Source organism: Scylla paramamosain, chromosome 17, assembly GCF_035594125.1.
Source record: "Scylla paramamosain isolate STU-SP2022 chromosome 17, ASM3559412v1, whole genome shotgun sequence".
In the NCBI taxonomy this organism is placed as follows: Eukaryota; Metazoa; Arthropoda; class Malacostraca; order Decapoda; family Portunidae; genus Scylla; species Scylla paramamosain.
In genome coordinates, this window is record NC_087167.1 from 11952501 (window position 1) to 11967500 (window position 15000).

General features: G+C 39.7%; 1 protein-coding gene across 10 annotated transcripts in view; it reads right to left on the bottom strand.

Annotated features, from left to right (window-relative positions):
* The window catches only part of LOC135108485 (monocarboxylate transporter 10-like), a 78382-nt gene that overhangs the window by 12692 nt on the left and 50690 nt on the right, over positions 1–15000 (bottom strand). For 9 of the 10 annotated variants that reach the window (XM_064019556.1, XM_064019547.1, XM_064019553.1 and 6 more), the window contains 7 exons: positions 13131–13282; positions 11865–12104; positions 9541–9741; positions 8690–8833; positions 6564–6789; positions 5102–5217; positions 3691–3784 (listed from right to left, as the gene is read on the bottom strand). In XM_064019556.1, coding sequence (XP_063875626.1) covers positions 3691–3784; positions 5102–5217; positions 6564–6789; positions 8690–8833; positions 9541–9741; positions 11865–12104; positions 13131–13282 — 1173 coding nt within the window. Of the gene's footprint in view, positions 1–2179; positions 2236–3690; positions 3785–5101; positions 5218–6563; positions 6790–8689; positions 8834–9540; positions 9742–11864; positions 12105–13130; positions 13283–15000 lie in introns of all 10 variants that reach the window. The other variant, XM_064019557.1, reaches the window with a different exon arrangement.

Sequence of the window (15000 nt, forward strand, 5' to 3'; positions counted from 1 at the left end):
TCCATCACTACCATCACATCCCCACCATCTTCTGCCACCAGCACCATTACCACATCATACGCCCCACCAGCCTTCACCACTACCATCACCACCATCCCACCAGCCTTCACTATATCTCCCTTACTAAGACAAAACCTTGACACATCCGCTGGCCCTACACTTGGCATTCAGCAAACATTTCGTCACTTAAATCACATATACTACACAACAAACTCATACAGTGCTTATTAAAGTGGTGTGATTGAAATAAGCTATGAAATGCAATCAGAGAGGGAGATGAATACTACTGATACCTACTGATACAATGGATGAAACCTGAGGCATACGATCTGAGGCAAAATCTCCTCATTTCCAGTAAGAGAGGCAGTGGTCTGGTGGTCAGGCTGGTGCTAAATATGTATGCAATGACCTGACACACAGCAAACATTGGCAGGGCATCAGCTGTGTGGTGTGAACAGCTGTGTGCTTCAAGATACCTCATAGCGACATGTCAAGTCCTTTCAATTAAGAGAGGCAATGGTCTGGCAGTCAGGCTGGTGCTGGATCTGTTTGCAATAACCCACCACAGAACAAACATTGGCAGGGCATTAACTGTGTGGTGTGAACAGCTGTGTGCTTCAAGACACCTCATAGTAACAAGTTTGTGCACTGGATGTCTGAGTGGGGCTTTGATCCCCAGTCACTCCCTGTCATGGCTTACCTTCACATCATCAGTTTGCCAGTACACACTTCACATCACTGGGTATTAGAATAAAATGAACACAGGATGATAAAAGGTACTTCTTCGCAGGGAATATCCAAAATGCTGACCAAATTCTCTCAGTCTTACTTGTGGAAAACTCCCATATTAATTGAGTATAGCATGACCATTATTCAGAGTTAAGGTGACAAATCTTACCTGACAGAAATCTAGAACAAATGACACTACACTGTTAAGGTAAATGAGGCTGAAGGAAAAAAAACTAACAAAATTATAATGCATATAAATGACCAGTGAAGAAAAGAAGGGGCAGAGAAACACAACAAAAATAACCCAACACTGGTAAGGGAGGAAGGAAGGACGGTTAAAGAAACACAACAAAACTAACCCAACACAGACCCAAACACTGTGGTGGACAAAGAAGGAAGGAAGGAAGGTTAAGGAAAAGCAACAAAACTAACCCAACACAAACACCACACTACAGTAACAAAGTCTCCCTGCCATGGTGGGGACGCAGGAGGCCACCCCGTGAGGCCAGACAAATCAAGACACTCTGCCAGGACAACACTGAGGCAGGAGAGCTGTTTCATGCCAAAGCCACTCTGACAGTAAGCATCAAACCCTCCCTCCCTCCCTCTCTCTCTCTCTCTCTCTCTCTCTCTCTCTCTCTCTCTCTCTCTCTCTCTCTCTCTCACTCTCTCTATCCCTCCCTTGTGTTCACCTCTTCACTTTAATGTTAGTGAGTTAGACCATATCCGACATGTAATTTTAGTATAGATATAGATATATGTACATTCATTCATGCACTCATTCACTCACTCACACACAGAAACATATACACAAACGAGCACACACATACAAAGCTCTGCCTACATGTGTACAGAAGATGCACATCATCATTATAATTCCCCCACAACACAAGCCAAAACAGCCATATAGTACAGCGCATTCTTCCATTATGTTCCTGTGCTGTTCATCCCACAAACTGTAGCAGGCAGTCACTTCCTCACAGACACACTCCCCAGGTTCTCAGTTCTGTGAGAATTACTGTTGCACTGCCACAGTTAATGAAACCAACAGCACCGGTGTGGAGAGTTAATCAGTCACCAAAAAGCAAAGACTTGTTGAGCCATTCATTTTCTCCTCCACAAAAACCCCAAGAGTAGTAGTAAAGAAAGCCATGTTTCCTGTGTTATGCAGAGGCCAAAATTCTCAGCTTGTCCATGGACATTCATGAGAGAGAGAAGCTTAGAAAAGTGAAGCTGTCCAACATACGTAAATAAATGACAATGATCAGTAGCAGAGTTTTGGCTCCTTGCAACAAACCCAATGAATTAAGTAATGCTTTTCTGGTTGTTTTGGTCAAGCTAAGTAAGCAGAGCAAAGCTAAAAGAGAGTCATATTGTCTCTTCCTCATTCCTCCCTCCCTTTCTCTCTCTTTCTCTCTCTGTCTCTCTCGCTTTCTCTCCTTTTCCTCACCCCAGCCTCCTCCTCCACCTCCCTCCTCTTGGTCTACACCCGACTCTGCTGCTCCTCTGCAAGGTTTGTAAAAAAGAAAGAAAAAAAGAAAATGTGGAGAGAGAAGTAAGACTGCCATAGGATGCATCACACAGGGTGGCTCCTCAGACCACCACCACCACCACCACCACCAGACCAGCAGTGGTGATGGAGGTGGTGGTGGTGGTGGGGACAACTCATGTGGGGTGGAGGCTAAGGTCAAGGTAATGTCACTGGATCCTATGTAGGTAAAGGGAGTTTTCTGTTCTAAGGGGCTGGAGGGAACAGCAAATACTGTCATCTATACACTGGTTTCTATATGGTAGAGCATTGTCATAATGAAGCAAAAAAAAAAAAAAAAAAAAAAAAAAAAAAAAAAAAAAAAAAAAAAGAAGGAGAAAAGAATGAATAATGAAATGAACTGTAAAAATAAGTTAAATCATGAATAATAATAATAATAATAATAATAATAATAATAATAATAATAATAATAATAATAATAATAATAATAACAATAATAATAATAATAATAATAATAATAATTAAACATTCATCTCCAGGCTTTTTAAAGAGTTCATCATATAATTCATTCATAAAAGACACAAGCAGCTGGTAACACTATTCCATAATTGACAGGGGGGGAGGGAGAGAGATAATAATAATAGCAGTAATGCAAGGGACTATCATACTAAAATTCTAATAATCTAGCATTCTATAGCCAAACTTTACCTTGGTCAGTTATAAGTAAGAGGCAAAACACTATAATAGTAGTAATAACTTTCATAATGTCTAGTATCATCTATAAGGCTTAATAATGATGCAGGAAAAAAATACCTAAGTGAAAGTTTATAGGGAAAAAATAAATATCTGAAGTACATTTTGCTATGTAATCTGACAGGCAATAAATATAGTACATATCTTTTTAAGCTATTCAAGATGCCTGCTAATTTATATAATGCATTAATGAAGAGGACAGCTGCAAGAATTATAGTACAGATGAACAGATAGATGAAGGTATATAAATAGTTGAATAAATAGATACAGAGATAGATAGAAAGAGACCTTGGAGAGGCTGAGAAAAACTGAATGGGTGAGAGGAAGAGTACGAAGGAAAGTCATGGCTAGGAAAAGCAGGAAAAAGGAAGAGAAGGAGAAACAGGATGATGAACAAGAAGAAGATAAGGAAGAAGAAGAAGAAGAAGAAGAAGAAGAAGAAGAAGAAGAAGAAGAAGAAGAAGAAGAAGAAGAAGAAGAAGAAGAAGAAGAAGAAGAAGAGCAGGAGAAAGGAGAAAAACATGAACAAGAACAACAAGAAAAAGAACAGAAAAGAAAAAAAGACAGAAAATGGAAAAGAAAAACAGGAAGGACAAAAAAAGGCAAAGAAAAGACAAAACAAGACAAAGGAGGAGAGGAGGGGTAGAAACAGTATGATTAGAAGGAAGAGAAGTAACAGCACCACCTGAGCAGGAAGAAAGGCAGCACCACCGCTTTACCTGTCATCAGCCGGTGGGTCTCTCTGGGGTCATCCACGGCCGCGGCATTGTTCTGCTTCTCTGGCGGCTCCCTTACTGGCGACCCTGGCACTCCCTTTGGCAAGAGAAATGGCAGTCAGCACCCTCCCCTCTAGCACCTCCTTGTTGGCACCCACAGAACTGGAGCTTAGTACATGATATTATTGCAAAATATGAACTGCAGAGAGAGAGAGAGAGAGAGAGAGAGAGAGAGAGAGAGAGAGAGAGAGAGAGAGAGAGAGAGAGAGAGAGAGAGAGAGAGAGAGTGCCCAATCACTCATATCATTCCTTAATTTTTTAGTTATATAATAAAAATAATCTATCAAGATGAGTAAATAAGGGGCACATTCATAGAGAGAGAGAGAGAGAGAGAGAGAGAGAGAGAGAGAGAGAGAGAGAGAGAGAGAGAGAGAGAGAGAGAGAGAGAGAGAGAGAGAGAGAGAGAGAGAGAGAGAGAGAGAGAGAGAGATAAAAATGACAAAACAATCTGACAGACTGTTGAAAGAAGCTTAGAATAAAAATAAATAAATAAACAAATAAAAATACTTCCTATATTACAAAAGTACCAGCATGAGACAAGGAACAGTAAATACACAATACATCACCATGAGTATATATGAGATAAAACTGATGAGAACTTCTGTCCATCAATCAACTAAAATAAACATAAGGTTGCAGGAGGGGAGCAGCAAACAAGGTCAGCTTAAAGGTGTGCAGTGAAGGGGAAAGGGAGACTTAAAGGACACACAACAAGAGGATATGTAAGGATGACAGGACAGGACAGCTGAAGTAAATGACTTTTCACCTATCAAACAGGACACACTAGAATAGCATAGGAAGCAGCTGAAATACATGCAAAGAATAGAAAGTAAGACAGTGCCAGAGTTGGAAGATATAACTTGCAGGGGGAGCAAAAGAAATTAAACTACCAACTCTTGAAGAAAGAGAATGAGAGAGATTACTTAATTTCTTGTGTAAATCAGTGAATGAGATGAGAGAATTAAGAGAGATGTAGAAATGCAAGGAAAAAGAGACGGTGGATATTTGATGGGACAAAATTAATGTTGAGAAGAGAGGGATGTTTGAATGATATGAGAAAAAACTAAGTAGGTAAATAAGGCTTTTCCCATTACAAATATAAACAGACAATAAATGATCCAGAAGAGGAGAATTCATTAAGTAAGGCAAAGACTAGAGAAATACAAATATAGAAACAGGACTACACACTTGAATAACATGTGGAATACAACTTCCCCCATAGAAACATAGGTATTTAAAGTAGACAAGAAATAATATAGGAGAGGAGCATTCATGAACCAAAGCAAAGAGTAAAATATATACACAGGGCACAACAGGCTGGTAACTGCTTAGACTTCTTGTTACTACGACCAACCTCTGGAAGGCTCCTGGTGCAGCTGATGGAAAAGAGGATGAAGGAACCGATGATGGGAGGGATGCCAGCACACAGGAAGGGCACCAAGTAACTCCCCAGGTGATCGTACAAGGCACCTGTGGCAAAGAGATACAGGTAAACAGAAGTGACAGAAAAGGAAAACATCTAAAAATATGGTTATGTTGTGGTTATTTCTTTTTTCCTCATTATAATAAATACTACAGGGACTTCCAAGGGCAACCATGTAAGAGAGAGTCACAAGATAAATGTTAACTGATAGAAAAAGAGACAAAGAAAAGAAAACATCTATTTATCTACATAATTTTGTGGCGGTTTTCATACACTTTTCTTTCCCTATCATTGTCGTTAATAAAATAGAGAACTCCCAGGCTGGTCACTGAAGACATCAGCAGCTGCACCAAAGACACACAAGCTGGAGGGGAACTGAGTGGAGAAAGAAGCATGAACCTCTTTACAACCATAAATAATATCCATATTTCAGAAAATCACCTACTGTTAGTCAGGATGGAGTGAATACATCCATTTACTTTAGTACATGAATAAATGGAGATTATCTTTCAATTCCCTGACTGTATAAATATATCAACATAAAGTTAATCCAACACTCTAATGGTACATAAGATCAAATCAAAACTGATGCCTAGACAGAAAAAAATTAATGAGAAGAATTTTCCAGTGTCTTCTACTACAAGAATCACTGCTTCCCTCTTTACATTATCAGAGGAATAAACAACACTGACCAACAAAGAACAACTGATTATTTCACAAAGGCAGCCATCACAAGCCAAAGATATCCATTTAATGACATGTGATTCAATAGTGTCAAAAATTATGTCATAGTAAGTGCAAGAGAAAATTACAATTGAAAAAAATTACAATTGATCTAAGCATGAGGAAAAAAGCTGTGGCAAATAAACTAAAAGAAAGAAAGAAAATAATAAAAATAATAATAATAATAATAATAATAATAATAATAATAATAATAATAATAATAATAATAATAATAATAATAATAATAATAATAGAATAATGATAATAATAATAATAATAATAATAATAACAATAAATGCAAACCTCACCTCAAAACTGGCATCTTTAATGGACCTTTTTTCCTCCAGTTTTCTCTCAACAATTCCTTTTACAGAAAATTATAAAAATAAATGAATAAATAAATGAATAAGTAAATAAAGGCTTCACACATCTGCAATGGCCAGAACCTCTCTTACATGATAATAATGATAATAATAATAATAATAATAATATTAATAATAATAATTGATAATAATAATAATAATAATAATAATAATAATAATAATAATAATAATAATAATAATAATAATAATAATAATAATAAAAAGCTTCACTCACCTACAATGGCCAAAACCTCTGTTACACAATAAATAATAACAATAAAAGAAACGAAAACAAAGGCTTGACTCACCTGCAATGGCTGGGCCAAAGGTGAGGGGGATGGAGCAGATGGCCAGCAGACATCCAATAGCCTGGGAGGCACCGGCAGGACCCACAATGTCGAAGGCAATGGGGCCGAGCAGGGAGATGAAACAGCCATCAAACAGACCCATGATCAACGCAATGACAATGAAGAATGCCATGTGGTTCGCCACCGTCAACAGCATGGTGAAGGCGCCAATGCAGAAGAATGACACCTGAGGGGGATGGTGGAGGAAGGTATGAGGGATGAGAGTGCCAGTCCCAAAATAGGGGTTAAAAAGGTTCATTCAGAATTGAAGGATAAGTGTCTTGAAACCTCCCTCTTGAAAGATTTCAAGTCATGGGAAGGAGGAAATACAGATACAGGCAAGGAGTCCCAGAGTTTACTAGAGAAAAGGATGAATAATTGAAAATACTGGTGATCTCTTGCATTAGAGAGGAAGACAGAATAGGGGTGAGAGGAAGTAGAAAGTCTTGTGCAGCGAGACTGCGAGAAAAGGGGAGGCATGCAATAAGCAAGATCAGAAGAGCAGTTAGTATGAAAAATAGCAGTAGAAAATAGCAAGAGATGCAGCAATGCAGCAATGAGAGTGGCTGAAGACAGTAAGTTAGAAGAGAAGAGTTGATAAAGTGAAATGTTTTTGATTCCACCCTGTATAGAAGAGTGGCATATGATACTTGAGGGAGTAAGGTGAAAGATGTGAGGAGTATGGGAAGGTGGGGCAAGGTGTGGGGAGAAGAGATAAGGTTATTATCATGCAGATGAATACTGGTGAAATACGCAGAAGGAGTCCTGAGAGAGGAAACAGAAAGAAGAGGAGTGTGAAGGAGGTGGGGAGGTGAGGCAAGGTTGTCTGTCATGGTAAAGGTAAATAATACCAGTGCAGGAGAGATGAGGGACATGAAGGAAAGTGTGAGGGATGCAGGAAGTGGGAAAGTGAGACAAGGCTATCTAATGAGTGTAGGGAAAATAAATACTACCGACTTGTAAATGAGTTATGCAGAAGAAGGAGGATTGAGAGAAAAAGGTGAAGGAAAATGTGAAGTGTGTGAGAAGAACAGGCAAGGCTTCTTTTGTAAGAGATGATTCTGGCATAGAGCAAGATAAGGGTTATAAAAAAGCCCCACTGAAGATACCAGTCCCTAAAAAGTGTAGTCAAAGGGTTATTACAGTGCAGATGAATATATGGAAGAACTGAGAGGAGATGAAGGAAATGTGAGAGATGTGAGAAAGTGAAACAAGGTTATTTGAGAAAATTACTAGGCATGGTATGGTAAAAGGTATGTATGGTAAAAGAGAGGCAGGAAACTAAAAAAGTGTAGTCAAAGGGTTATTACAGTGCAGATGAATATATGGAAGAACTGAGAGGAGATGAAGGAAATGTGAGAGATGTGAGAAAGTGAAACAAGGTTATCTGAGAAAATTACTAGGGCATGGTATGGTAAAAGGTATGTATGGTAAAAGAGAGGCAGGAAACTTGATGGGACAAAAGCAGAGTGCAAGTGAATACTCATGAATGACTTGTGAGTTATGTGGAAGAATGAGATGCAAAGGAGGAAGGTGAAGACAGGTGTGATGAGTGTGTGGAAAGATGAGGCAAGGTTATCATAGTGAAGGTGAATACTGTTAACTTATAAATTAATTATGTGGGAGAATAAAATTTGACAGAGGAAGCTCAAGAAGGAAGTATGAGTTTTGTGGGAAGATAATACAAGGTCATCTGTCTTAGTGCAAGTAATACTGGTGACATTTCAATGAACTGTGAGGAAGAATAAGATCTACAAGAGGAAAGCCAAGGGGAGGTACATGATTTATGGGAAGGTAAGATAAGATAATCTACAGCAATAAAGATGAACATTGATTTTATGAATGAGTTATGTTCCTTAAATTTAAAAAAATATATGGAAAGTTTGCAAATCAATATCTGCAACATTTTTTTTTCTATCTGCAGTAGTAAATATGAACAAAGATTTATGAATGAGTTATATTCATTTAGAAAAAAATGGAAAGTTTGAAAGTCAAGACCCACCACAATTTTTTTTTCTTTTTGTCTTTCCATCAACTCACTCATACCTATCAATGCCCTTCCATCAGTACAGCCACAAGTGAGTCACCTGCTGGAGGAAGATGCGGTTGATGGAGGGCCTGTCTGCCACAAGGCCAAAGAGGAGGCGTCCCACCAGCGAGGTGATGCCTAGGCACTGCACCAGCAGCTGTGAGTTGATGTTCTCACCCAACACCTGCTTCACAAATGCCACCTGAGGGGAGGGAGACAGAGTCATGAGTGGACTGACAACATGGGTGGGAAGAATTCTTAACTCTAGCACCTCAGTCTGGAAATGAGAGAGGATGAGTGAGGCTCTATATGGTGAAATGCCTTCTTTTTAAATTAAATTAGAAATATTATTATATATACAGAGTTGGCTTGGTAATGGAGTAATCATGAGTAACTATGTAAATTTGCTACTACACAGGTGGAAAGGCTTCTCATTACCACAGCTTGGTCTGGAAATGAGAGAAAGGATGAGTGAGGCTCTACATTGTGAAATATCTTCTTTTAAATAAAACTAAATACCAAGTTTTATTTTATTAACAGAACAAGGCCATTATCTTATTATTACCATTGATTTGTTTACCGATAATATCACTCAATTTTCGTCCCAAGTGCTTATTAATGTAAATTCAATGACACGATATACAGCTTAATTAATTTTCTTGCCCAATAAAAACTAACATGATCTCTTCCACATGTCAATAGATGGCCACTGTTCTGCTGTCACCATTATCACTAATATTATGAAACCTTGCACTCATGAACCTGATATGTAGTTTAGATTAATTAAGAATATAAGATAAGGAGGAGGAAAAGGAGGAGGAGGAGGAGGAGAGAAAGATGAACAACAACAACAACAACTACTACTAACACCACCACCACTATCACCACTACCACCACCACATCACTTACCAGGTGGATGTAGGGGACGAAGTAGCCAAAGAGAGCTGAGGGGATCGCCAATGCCCAGATGACATAGCGCTTGTTCTGCCAGATCTCAAAGTTGATGATACGTGACCAGAAACTTCGGCAGCGCCCCTGGCAGGAGTTGTCATACTGGGGGCGACTCTGGGGCAGGATGGGCATGAGTGGCTTGAAGATGAGCGCCGCAAACTGTGAGGATCAAGGCAAAAGAGAGAGAGGGGAAATTATTATTTTTCATTGAATCTTACACAGTTTAGAAGGGAGAAATTAGGGCTCATGATATCAAATGTTGGGTATATAATTGTAGGATGGGCAGGAGTGGTTTCGAGATGAGCGCTGTGAACTGTGAGGATCAAGACAAAAGAGAGATAATTTTTAGTTTTCATTAACTTTTACAGTCTTGAAGGGAGAAATTAAGGTCCATGATATCAAATGTCAGGTATAAAATTGTAGGATGGGCAGGAGCGGCTTGGAAATGAACACTGCAAACTGTGAGGATGAAGAGAAAAGAGAGATAATTGTCAGTTTGTACTGGTCTTTGGCCTGGCCGGTATTCAGAAACGCTTTGCTCTCTCACCATGACTACTTTCAGAGGTTATATAGATAACTGACGGGTTTCTCAAGAGTGTTCCTCCTATTAATAATAAAGAAAATTAGAAATCCTGTTAATCTGTCACTAGAATCATAAAATCACTCTTGAAAACCTGTGTGTAACTTTATCTAGATCCTTTTGAAAGTAATGGAGGTGAAGCACAGAAGTGTTTCAGAACTGTGAGAGAGAGAGAGAGAGAGAGAGAGAGAGAGAGAGAGAGAGAGAGAGAGAGAGAGAGAGAGAGAGAGAGAGAGAGAGAGAGAGAGAGAGAGAGAGAGAGAGAGAGAGAGAGAGAGAGAGAGAGAGAGAGAGAGAGAGAGAGAGAGAGAGAGAGAGAGAGAGAGAGAGAGAGAGAGAGAGAGAGAGAGAGAGAGAGAGAGAGAGAGAGAGAGAGAGAGAGAGAGAGAGAGAGAGAGAGAGAGAGAGAGAGAGAGAGAGAGAGAGAGAGAGAGAGAGTTATTAATTTGTACTGGTTTTCATGCTGGAAACTGTGAAGGTGAAGAGAAAAGTGAGAGAATTGTTAGCTAGCACTGCAAACTATGTGGTGAGGAAAGAGTGATAGAAATTAAATTAGTTTGTTGTTTATCAGTTTTATGAAGTTATGAAGTGAGAAAAGTCTGTATGTATTATCAAATCTTGGTTATACAACTGTAAGATAAGTAACTTGAAAGTGAGCCCTGTGAACTGCATGGAGAGAGAGAGAGAGAGAGAGAGAGAGAGAGAGAGAGAGAGAGAGAGAGAGAGAGAGAGAGAGAGAGAGAGAGAGAGAGAGAGAGAGAGAGAGAGAGAGAGAGAGAGAGAGAGAGAGAGAGAGAGAGACACTGAAATTATATTAGCAAAGTATATCTACTGTTAAATTCCTAAAGGTTACTTTTTACTTTTTTTATTTATAGACAGACTGGAAAGGTTGCTCTTTACATAATAATCTGACCACAAGATTAGAGAGGTTTGTATAATTCAGGATTGTTATATAAGAGTTGTTTTGTAGAAGAGAGAAAAAAAGATACTGATATAATTATATTTTATTTACTTATTGATTTAATTGCCTTTTTTGGTTGCTGTTGACAGTGCTGCAGTCACCATGATGAGAGAGAGAGAGAGAGAGAGAGAGAGAGAGAGAGAGAGAGAGAGAGAGAGAGAGAGAGAGAGAGAGAGAGAGAGAGAGAGAGAGAGAGAGAGAGAGAGAGAGAGAGAGAGGGGGTTGTAAAAGCGGATTTCATAACCATATCTTTATACAGATAAGGTTATATGGGTGACCTTTGTGGACAGAAAAAAAAAAAATATAGAAAGTGTAAATGAGTTGACCAAACACACACACACACACACACACACACACACACACACACACACACACACACACACACACACACACACACACACACACACACATGCATCATCAAAAGGTCACGGCAAAAAAGTTATATAAGAGAGAGAGAGAGAGAGAGAGAGAGAGAGAGAGAGAGAGAGAGAGAGAGAGAGAGAGAGAGAGAGAGAGAGAGAGAGAGAGAGAGAGAGAGAGAGACTTAAGTTACTTAAGAAATTAATAATGCAGGTCTTTCGAACAAAACTAAAAAAACATTGAAGACATTACCAGAGAGAGAGAGAGAGAGAGAGAGAGAGAGAGAGAGAGAGAGAGAGAGAGAGAGAGAGAGAGAGAGAGAGACCACAGGATTATACAAACTAAACTCAGTCACTCCCTATTCTAACTTAGCTAACCCACCATGAGGAAGGAGGTGAGGCCAGCCAGCATTTGGAAGGTGGTCTGCACGCCCATCTCCAGCACGTATGAAAGAAGGAAGGGCATGCCGATGGTGAAGATGGAGGAGCCCGCCGTGACGAAGCCGTTGACGATGCCCATCCTCCGCTGGAAGTAGTGGCCGAGGATGACGAGGGACGGCGTATAGGCCAGCGACGCCCCGACCCCGAACATGATGCCGTAGGTGAACATGAGCACCTCCACCTGGGTCAGAGAGATATATAATAAACTGATAGGTCGATAGATTGATACATATATAGGTAAGTACGTGAACAGACTGCTTGATAAATAGATATATAGATGTCGTAGATAATACATTAGCACCTCCACTTGGGCTAGAGATATGTAATGTATATATAGGCAGATTGATAAATAGATAAGTAGGTAGACAGATTGATTGATACGTAGATAGTAAGTAGGCAGATAGATTAATAAATAAATGGATGCTGTAGGTAAACATCAGAACCAGAGATAATGAATGAATAGAGATAAATAGATTGACAGACTGATTGACAGATGCTGAACCACAGAAATTAACATAATAAATAAAAATAAGAGTGAATAAAATAAATAAATAAATAAATAAACATGTGATCTACATAAACTACTATACACCCTGACAGGAAATGACACGTAATTCATGCAAAAGTGGCTGTTCTGGCCAAGACGCTGCAAGGTTTACTAGTGACTCGCAACTTAATCTGAAATTAGTTGCGTCATGACTTAGCTGCACGCGAGTCTTCAGAAACACGTTGGATTCGTAACCGCCAGCTAGACTATGCATTCCCACTGAGAGCTGTTAGGTGTATGGGCGAAGCCGAGACCCTTTGCACTCACCACACCACACAGCGCAGCCGCACACACCTCATCCTCTTTCTTGCAATAGGAAGGCGACACTTGCTACTTTGCGGGAGAATATAAGAAAGAAAACTTTGGCCTTTCTTTTTTTTTTTTTTTTATGTAGGAGGGACACCAGCCAAAGGCAAAAAAAAAAAAAAAAAAAAAAAAAAAAAAAAAGGCCCACTGAGATGTCGGTCCCCGAATAAGGGTCTGGGCAGAGTACGGTACCACTGACCTAACGAGCAGATAGATAGATAGATAGATAGATAGATAGATAGAGAGAGAGAGAGAGAGAGAGAGAGAGAGAGAGAGAGAGAGAGAGAGAGAGAGAGAGAGAGAGAGAGAGAGAGAGAGAGAGAGCATCATTCCCTCACCCTGACCCACACTTACGTTGTCTGAGAAGAATGAGGAAATGAACATGCCAGCCGTGGACAGCGCCCCGCCGATGAGTGTGGTGATCCTGATGCCGAGAGAGTCTGTCAGCACGCCGGCCAGCACGGAGAAGAGGAAGGTCGATCCGATGGCCAGCGACATCATCATAGCTGCGGGAGGGACGCGTCAGGATGAGAACCACATGCATACACACCAGTGCCTAGTGAACAGCAGTCACCAGTATATTTATTGGTGCCTGAGGATGCTGTTACATACGTACATTAACTGTCTAATATAGTTATAAAGGAAAGACTCTAGAGTGCAGTGGTTCCCAAACTAGGGGTCATGGGGCCCACTGGAGGGCCATAAAGCAAAATTTTGGGGGCTATAAGCCGAGGCTATGTACACATAAAAATTCCAAGGTCCACCACACTAGAACAATATGAGGTGGAATGAATAAAATTACAGGTATTGCCGGAGCTTTTCACAATGGACTAAATAAATGTAGGATTACAGACAGTCACTGTAGTCACAAAGGTGCGGAGTGGGGGGAGAGGGGGACCATGGATGAGGATCATACATGAAAAATGGGTAAAGATCAGAAAAAAAGTCTGGGAACCGCTGCTCTAGACAATGAAAGATGATAAGAGAAGGAAAATGAGTATGTACATATATATAATAATACTACGGAAACGAAAGATAAGAGAAGAAATACAGAGGAAATAAGAACTGGTACTAGGAAATTATGAAAGAAGGACCCCAGAAACGAAAGATAAGAGCAGTACACAGGAATACGAAATTATTAAAGACTTCAAACATGAAAGATAAGAGAAGGAGAACGAGTATATAGAAATATATAAGGAGAATTGGTACTTGGAAATATGTTGGTCTATATTGGGTATCTGCTTCATTACTTGCTTAGTTAAACTTCGTGTAGCAGAATAGGATAGAACAACAGAACGTCTCCCCGACAATCTTTCCCTCCGCTAACAAACAGACACGGGTAATAACAAGAAAGCACAATGAACCTTGTAGAGAGAGAGAGAGAGAGAGAGAGAGAGAGAGAGAGAGAGAGAGAGAGAGAGAGAGAGAGAGAGAGAGAGAGAGAGAGAGAGAGACGCTGGCATACAAACTTTATAGTACGAGTAAAGAGGAAGATGATGGATAGTACACAAGACTCACTAGTGTTGGAAGAGGAGAACAAAGGAACACACACACACACACACACACACACACACACACACACACACACAAAAGAACGAATAGCAACAGACAGGACTCTTCACGGCTGTCTAATCTAAAGACGGAGACCTGAGGATAATAAATTTGAAAGCTCCTTCCCACCACCACCACCACCACCACCGCCACCGCTCTCTTTGACGGTGACTAGCAGAAAAGAAGAAAAAAAGAATAAAATATATGTATGAAGGAAAAGGTGCATAAAAAATATATAACAATAACGATATTAAAAGAAGTATCACTGCTGATCTAACGAAAGAAATGTAAGGATAGTAAAGGTGAAGGCTCCTCCCCATCACACCACAGCTTCCTTCAGTAACTTTGACTTGCAGAAAAGAAGAGAAAGAAATCATACAAGAAGGGAAAAAATGCTTCAAAACTATAATAAGAACGATATAATAGGAATGATCACGACAACAACAGTGAGAAAAATATAAATAACACAAGAATACGTAACAATGGTAAATTCTTAGATGCGCATTCATAACAATGTGGAGCTGAAAGAAGAATGAATCCAAACATTACTTATTCATCTATTTATTGCTATCACTATTACTATTTTCTCATCACAACACGCAAAGAAATTCCAGTCAGTAAGCCTCCTAAGAATGGTCGTTGCCTGTCCTGCGATGTGTATACGCGTACTAGC